Below are 8,811 nucleotides of genomic sequence, written 5' to 3' on the forward strand. Positions count from 1 at the left end.
AATTAAAGTCGATCCTAGCTTTCAACTGAATGGTCTTCTCCGCTATCATTGAATCACAAATTACCTCAAGTGTGGGCTTAAGTAACACGAACCAAATCACATAATGAAAAGTTTTATTTACTTCCAATAGGAAAGTAGATCTTTTCTATAACCAATAATTGTACGTTTTTCCTAGAAAATAGATTGTATTCTTAGAAATAAATTTTCACTACTTTCTGGCAGAATAATGACATATGAGCAAGTGTGTCAATTGCTTAACCGATAATTCTTATTTATAGAAAAATGATACAAGAGTTTTGTTTGAATCAAACCTGATTAAATAATAATATTTTAATAGAAAATACAACTTTTACTCTAAGTAGAAGAGGTAGGGGCAACAACACCCTTGTACAACTTACTAGGTTTGTCGCCCCTTGTATTTTACAATAATATTTATTTTATGTTGTCTAAAATTTAATTAATTAATTAACTAAATTAATTTTTCAATTAAATAACTTCCTTAACTCAATCCCAATTTGGTTAAAGTCATAACAATTTCAACGTAATAGAATCTATGAGAAAATATATTTAATTTCCTTATCAACAAATCTATAATGGCTAATTAATTTAATTACATTTCCGAATTTCAATTATTTAATTATAATTAATTAAATAGTAATTCGAAGAACTTAAAACTAATTCTTAAGTAATCTTTTGTGCTTAACGAGAAAGCACATTCACTGCGGATGGTGATACATGCGATCTATCTCTCTTCATCGTTTTCATCCATTTCATATTATTGTTCTACATGTAATTTGTTTTTGGTTACCTCGAGCTAGCGGAGAGACTGGTTGAACATATATAATTAGGGCTTAAATAATTTGTAGTTATGTTCCAACTTTTCACCTATTAATTATAACATTATTTAGTTGTGAAGTTATTCCACTAAAGTATCATAATTGAGCTCTCCCTTATTATATACCATGATGAAAGCTACTTAATAAGTGTTTGGCCAATGACCTTTTCATGAGTATGTAACCCTCATAATATATGAACTTCTAATATGATTCTCTTTTATCTTATAGTAACTATTAATCTTTCTTCATGAAAAGCTAGTTTCTATCAAATAGTAAAAAAGTCATTTATCATGAAGACAAATGACCCGTGATCATATTTACTTTTCATCTATCATATAATGCCGATAAGAGTATATCATTTACCCTTTATTGGGCTATGAATTCCATTGTTGTGGAATGATGCTACATATTGCAGAAGTTGTATACCCAACACACAGACTTTCAGTTCCTTATCTATTTGAACTAAGACTTTCATTTACATCAAAGTATACGAGTCACACATACATAGTTCATCATCCACTTAGGATTAATATATTCCATACTATGAATGCCACAAGTGAATGAATTCATAAACGGATCTAGGATCTATTCTACTTGACTCGCGTCTGATGTACTATTAGTCTAGTTAGTCACATTTATATCTCTATCTTGTAGGATTCATTCGCTCTGATACCTAAGATAATGTATCTCCTTAATTGGACTTGATAGACAACATATTAGTCTTTCAATTAGTTTATTCATTTTTTATTAGTCTAAGAACATGTTTAAGTTATCTACTAATATAAGTTGCCTTTCTTTATTATGATCTGATCACATAATATCACTTAATATTGGTTAAATGTTAGATAATCAATAAGTCAATATTTGCTTTCATTTTGCTTTGCGTGCAAAAACCGTTGAAGACAATATACAAAGATATTCATGAAACTGATGAATATTCTATTAAAAAATTGTTCGAAAAATACAAATACATATAGACAAAAACACTATACTAAAGGCACTAGATCCCAACACTTGCCACCTGGTCGACCACACGACCATTCCAACTCCTTTCACTTTCGGCTACGTGGCATTACACGGCAGTGAGTGACCCCTCTATATATACCTTAGAGCATGAGGGACTTAGGGTCCCTCCTTCTTCCCAAAAAAAAACCTTGAGTATTATCAAGCTTCTCCTTCCTCTTTCTCTCCTAACACTTGAGCTCTGGCTCTTCGCTTGTTACAGGTGAACTAGCATTTCGCTCCACCACTTTCTCATCGCCATTCTCCTATCAACAACAATAATAATTTTTTTTCTTGAGTTTCAGGTCTACAATTTAGGATTTAAATCGAATTTCAAGTTTAAGGTTTAAAGTTTATATCAACTTTCGAATTTTAAATTTAAGGACCAATAGACCATAACTTGGGTTCATGTTCATATAAAGTTATTAATAGTTATTTTTAAATTCATCGTTATGTGCTATTTTATTACTCGCTAATAATTCATGTAATTTTTGCATTGACCATTCTTAAAAAAAAACAAAACAAAACCCCCTCGTTGACAAATATTTATAAAAAAATGAATGAAATATTCACATTATTAATTATAAAAAAAATCCAGGATATTAATTAACAAAATTATTCCTTAAAAACAGACGTCTTAGTTAAGTAAATGATAACATAATAATTATACAAACAATTGAGAAGCATTTAATAAGAAAAGAAGATAGGAACAATAAAAGAAGAGATGAAAGAAAGAAAGGAGAAATAATGGTGGTGAGGTTGACGGTGTGGGGGCAGCGGCTGTCCAAATGGACGTCTCTCAAATAAAGAAAAGGGAAGAAACTTCTGCCTCTTTTCTTCTGACCCCTCCATTCCATTTCCCCCATCTCAATTTTAGTGAAATATCAATCAAAATCCCCCCAAAAAGAAAGTCATCCCACCTATTCCCATCTCATCCAATCCACTTTGCTTTCTAACGTATTTTTCGCTCTCTTTTCTCTGTTTTTCCTTTCTCATCCCGAAACCTTCCTTGTTTGTTTCCCTCACTTCTCATACTCTATTTATTTCTAATTTTTGGGAAGGGGATTTATCTGGAGTGTAGCTGATCAAAGTCTCCTGTTTCTAAAATGCAGAATTCTGATCAAGAAAAGCAAGATCAGAGGTAATTATAATCTGGTTATTTCTTCCTTTCTTCATTCTTGATGCTTTCACTTACTTCTTTTCTGTGTTCAACTAGTTTTAGCTCATGGGTCGTTTTCCTTTTCCAGATTTTTTTGTAAGGTATTTTTTATCAAAAGTTTTTGGATTAGTATTCTGTTCATCTGTTGCTTGTTTTTCTGTTTTGGGTTTTGGAGGAGTGAGCTGCAGTTAGGAAGCCAAAATTTAGGACTTCTACAGATACCATGTTTGTGTTGATGACCCAATTTGAAACCTGGTTCTATCTAATAAACGGTTTATCTGCTCATAGATCAGAGAGTTTGGTGCTTGATTTGGATTGATCAGGAATTTGGAAGTAATATTTGCATTCGAGAATGGACTGAATATGCTTCTCTTACAAAATCTGCTACCAAAATAACTTAGGATAACGTGGGAACTGCTCTTAATAATCCTACTTGTATTTGTGTCTTATGTTTGCCCTCAGTTTGGAGATATTGCGTCCAGTTCTAATTTTAGTTGGTAGCCCTCTTTAAATCTAGGGTATCGTTTTCAATGTACCTTAAACATGGTTAGTTTTTTTTAGTAATTGTTGTTTAGTTTTCCTTTGAAGTTTCTCTTGCATGGCAGTTCCTCTTCTCTGTAGGAAGTTTCTTGATGCCTTGGAAGTATCCGTTTCCTATTTATATTTTTTTATATAAGTAAATTCATTTATTGGCAAGTAGGAACTGAATTTTTGATGTAAGATAGATTTCCTGTCTTTGTGTTAGCTTTAATAATTGTTCATACTTTGTGGATGAATTGTTGGAATCTTGCTTTTTGGAGTTTGGACTTGTTCTTGTTAATTACTTTCTTTTTATTATTCATGCATGCTTGTTGTGTGTTAATTTTTTTTTTTGGGGGGGGGGGGAGAGAGACGGGGAGATGGTGATATTTCAAAAAGTTATACTTGATAAGGTCTGAGGTTTGCTGTTTGATTTTTGGGTCATTGTTTGGTCTTGTTTTCTCAGGATAACTTGCAACATGGAGGATTCCCATATGACCATTGAATTCCTTCGAGCACGTTTACTGTCCGAACGATCTGTCTCAAAAAGTGCAAGACAGAGAGCTGATGAACTGGCAAGAAGGGTATGTTTAAAATGTTTTACTTGGGAAGGTTTTTGAGGTTTGCTTTTTGTAGTTTATCTTCTCTCCTCTTTCTATCTCATGCTCAAGTACATCGACTTTCTCTAATGCTTTATAGTGTTGGATTTTATATAACTTAGGTAGCTGAGCTGGAGGAACATCTAAGAATTGTGTCAGTCCAAAGGAGGAGGGCTGAAAAGGCAACAGCAGATGTTCTTGCTATTTTGGAGAATAATGGGGTAAGTGATGTCTCTGAGGAACTTGATTCAAGCTCTGACCAGGACACACCTTTTGAGTCCAACATGGATAATGTTTCTACTAAAGAAGAGGAGAGCTCTGTAAGTTCAAAAGCGAGAAGAAAAGAGTCAGAGGAACTTTCAGGTTCCGACGATTTTTCTTCAGTATCTGGTAGAAGCCTGTCTTGGAAAGGCCGCAAGGGTGCTTCTCATTCTCCTGAAAAGTATAAAGACTCACTTGCAAGAAGGCGCAATAGCTTTACATCTATGGCGTTTTCGTCCCCAAAACAGCGCCAGGGAAAATCATGCAGGCAGATAAGACGCCGGGAGTCAAGGTTGGTACATGAGACTCTTGCTTTTATTCTATAAGAAAGATGTGGCATGCCATTTTTTAAAGACAGAAAAGAATATACTTTTGTGTAATTCTGGATGATAAAATCTGTATGATATGTTCTCTGATGCAAGGAATATTAACATTAAAGTCATGAATAAAAAAGACTGATATGATAAAGAAAAGGATGGGTGCAGTAGTAGATCTCTGGTTGGACATGAGAGAAAAACTGAAAAAGAAGATGGAGATGGAGAGAGTACATTTTTACTTTCGCACATGGAAACTATAGAAAAGAAAGATCAAAATGAAATAATGTTCAAAGGTCATTCTTCTCATTTTCGGCTATAAAAATTTCTTCCCTTGAGAATTCTCTTCATTGTGTTACATGTTAATTTCTTTCATGTTCGACCTGAATGTCCTGTCAGGTATTTACTCATTAGTCAAGTAAACCAGATATAGATGAATGCTTTTTTCTTTTTAGCTTATCTGTAGCAGAGGATTCTAAATCAGAACCAAAAGATTAAAATTGAAATAATTTCATAGTTAAGGATTATTCTTCTCATTCAATTGTAAAAATGATTGTACTTGAGATTTCTCTTCATCTTGATACAGTTTAACTTCTTGTGTGTTCAAGATGGATCTCACAGGTATTTCTGCTCGTTAGTCAAAGTAACAAAAATTATTTATGCTTGCTTTATTTTATCAGGTTAGTAGCAGAGGAACATAAGTCAGATGATGTCAAGGTTGATCCGCCTGTAAATGGACTTGTAAACTCTTTGGAAGTTAATACTAATCACTCCGAAAGTGAGTCTAATATCTTGCCAATGCATCTGAAATTCGTGAAAATAGAAGCTCTTTCGACACTCTACTTTCAGATGCCTTAAAATATGAAAGAAATATAACTACTTATGGTCTTGGTTTTCATGGGGATGCAGGTGAGAAAGACATGGAAAAGGCTCTAGAGCATCAAGCACAACTTATTGACCGTTATGAAGCAATGGAAAGGGCCCAAAGAGAATGGGAAGAGAAGTTCAGAGAAAATAATAGTAGTACACCGGTATGTTTAAGCAACACTTATTTGATACAGATAATTTATGTTCTTTTACCATCTTGGTTATGATATCATACTAAAACTTTATGTGTGTTTTTCTTTTTGTTTGAAACAAGTAAATTCTATGATAGACAGTTTTAGATCAAGGTTACTGTGGTTGAGCATTTTAAAATTTCTAGTGCAAAGAAATTAAATTTATACGAAACTATGGAAGTGCTCTGTGAAAAAACTTGCTTTAAGAAAAAAAAAGAACTCCTTTCCTACTAGTAGAATTTGCTTCCTTAGTTATGGATGCCTGTTATCTCTTACATACTTCCATATACATGTAATCAGTATTGTTAAGGAAGTGCAGTCATTCTGGTGCAGGATGTTAAGGGCTTCTACAGTACCTTTTACGATCTTTTAATTTTTATTTAGTGCTAAATCAAATAAAATGTTAATGCCAGCTTGCCATCTGGACTGTACATGGTGCTGAAATGTAAAATAGTTGGTTTCTAATTTATCAAGAGCAGCTGAAGAAAATCGCATAATTGAATTGATGTGGTGATTAATTATGATATTTGAGGAACTTTAATTGAGGAATTGATAAAGGGAATCTGGTTTTCAATTGATGTAGGCTGGAATTTAGAAATTTAAAGATGAAACAAAGGTTAAGAGCTCAGCGAACTAATCTTATTCTCAAAGGATCTATTTCCCTAAAAATACATACAGATGAAAGAAGTTGGACCTTGCAAAAGCTGAAGGTTGCCACTTTGGCTACTCAAGTGGAAAGGGAGGGTCCAAAACCTTATCTCCTATCGAACTTGGGAAGATCTATAAGTGGATGTATTTTTTTTGCAGTGAAAAGTTGGGTGAATTTTATTTTGTTTGGCTATCCTCCAGTGAAGATTATTGGTCGCCAACTCTCTTTCAGACTTAATTATCTTTTATTTTCTTGTGAGATGAGAAAACTCCCTATCCTGCACTCTCTCGTAGGCACGTGCATGGCTGCTGAAAGTGCTAGCTGACAAATCCTTCATACAAGTAACCTAACTTTTAAGATAGAATCAATTATTAAAAATAATTACATGTGCTGATTCTGTTAACTTTTTAATCTGATCTTTTGAAAGCTGAATTGAAAGAGCTTTGGTCTTTGGTTCTAAAGGTGGGATCCTTGTGTGCTGTCCTATGGACTAGTGTCACCTAGGAAGTCCCTCCGCTATCCATATCTATTTGAGGTGTGATGTCACTTACACCATTGAAACTAAGACATTTGCTCACCCTTTAGAGTGCTAGCATGACTCTTTATTTGATGCATTAACTTCCTGTAATGGCCTACATAGAGGGATTCATACCTCAATCTGAAGGGTGGGGGCTGCAGTGTAGTATCAATTTCCTTTTGTGGTTGCTATGTGCACTTTTTTCTTTTAAATATTTTACCGATCTCTATTGATAATGTGGTTGTGTTTATCATATGCTATCTAGACAGTTTATCGAAAGTTTTGTTGCTTGTCTGATGTCTTGCTTCTCCATGCTCACATAATGGTTTTTTGGTTAAAATTTTTTTAGGATTCATGTGATCCTGGGAACAACTCAGATGTCACTGAGGAAAGAGGTAGCTCACAAGTCCAAGAGGCAGAGGGGGAACATATTTGCTTCTCCAAAGAATTACCCAAAACTCAATCCCATGATCCTGTCCCACCTTCACATGATGAGATGGATCAGTTACAGGAACGTAATTGTAGTAGCTCCTTTTCTCCTGCTTCTCTAGATCCTCCATCCTCAGGTCAGAAGTTCGTATCTCCCATGGCAAAAGTTTGTATTTGCTGCTCCAAAGAATTACCCAAAACTCAATCCCATGATCCTGTGCCACCTTCACATGTTGAGATGGATCAGTTACGGGATCGTAATTGTAGCAGCTCCCTTTCTCCTGCTTCTCTAGATCCTACATCCTCAGGTCAAAAGTTTGTATCTCCCATAGCAAAGGAAAATCATGACCAGGAGAGTCTGCAGAGCAACCATTCTCCGTTACCTAGCTCTCATCAATTCGCACATGCACATGATTCCCCTGGGAAGCAGGCAGTGCAGCACTATTCATCTGATATGAGCAGTAGTTCAATCATGGAGCCTTCAGGAAACAAAAATGAGCTTTATGCATTGGTGCCACATGAAGCACCTGGCAAGTTTACCAATGTTCTGGATGCTCTTAAACAAGCCAGGATGTCTTTACAACAGAAAATCCATACATTGCCACTAATAGAGGGTGCATCTGGAGGAAAAGCTATTGAACCTTCTGTTCATGGAAGACAAATTGGGGAGAGAGTAGAGATTCCTGTTGGATGCTCTGGACTCTTCAGGGTTCCTACCGACTTTTCAGCAGAGGCCTCTAAAGTGAACTTTCGGGGTTCAGGTTTGCAGTTAAGTTTGGCAAACTATTACCCCGAAGCAGTAGTTGTACCAACTTCTAGCAGCCATCTTCTTACCACTTCTTATATGAACACTCAGTCAAGTAGTTCTAGTAACTATAGTGATCGGTTTTACAGTAACCCTTACATGGATGTTAGATCAAGTTATTCTGCAGTCCCAACTGCATCTGGTTACATAAGTGATGATCAAAATTTCACAGGTCGATATGCAGAGACAGGGTCAAGATCCACTCAGAAACCACGTTTTGATCCTTACATGGAACCAGGCCTACCCTCATCTGGTCTGCAGAGTTATCCAACTTTCCCCACCTATCCTGACCTAGTGCCACAGATGCAAACTAAAGAAGCATTTCCAGTCTTCCGTGCACCCAGTTCAGGTCAGGTACGTCCTGATCAGTTTTCATTTTACGATAACCATTTTAGACCAGATACTCATAGATTCTAGCACAGCCATTAAGGTTCTTGTAACTTATTTACTTTGCATCTTAATCACATGAAGATGCTGGCCGTATCATATCTTTTGAAGGCCGTTTCAGTATCAGTATCTCTTTCTCTTTCTCTTCTCTTTAGTAGTCAAGGGAGATGGAGTTTACCAAGAGATGCAACTGTATTCATATATGTATTTTCGCATTAATACCGTTGTTGACATAAATACTTTTGTATCAATAAACAAACTTATAATATTGCTGTA

General features: G+C 35.2%; 1 protein-coding gene across 2 annotated transcripts; it reads left to right on the top strand.

The window, feature by feature from the left end:
- Window positions 1–2,521: 2,521 nt before the first annotated feature.
- On the top strand, window positions 2,522–8,811 carry LOC107927588 (uncharacterized). 2 transcript variants are annotated; one of them, XM_016858690.2, is made up of 6 exons: window positions 2,522–2,979; window positions 3,983–4,100; window positions 4,238–4,668; window positions 5,371–5,468; window positions 5,600–5,721; window positions 7,264–8,811. In XM_016858690.2, exons 1-6 carry the CDS (start codon window positions 2,945–2,947, stop codon window positions 8,563–8,565), a joined length of 2,106 nt encoding a protein of 701 aa, XP_016714179.1. In that variant the 5' UTR covers window positions 2,522–2,944; the 3' UTR covers window positions 8,566–8,811. The 2 variants fall into 2 exon arrangements, with proteins under 2 accessions (XP_016714179.1, XP_040947582.1); XM_041091648.1 differs by lacking the exon at window positions 2,522–2,979 and adding an exon at window positions 3,055–3,098.

Source organism: Gossypium hirsutum, chromosome D04 (assembly GCF_007990345.1).
Source record: "Gossypium hirsutum isolate 1008001.06 chromosome D04, Gossypium_hirsutum_v2.1, whole genome shotgun sequence".
Taxonomy (NCBI): Eukaryota; Viridiplantae; Streptophyta; class Magnoliopsida; order Malvales; family Malvaceae; genus Gossypium; species Gossypium hirsutum.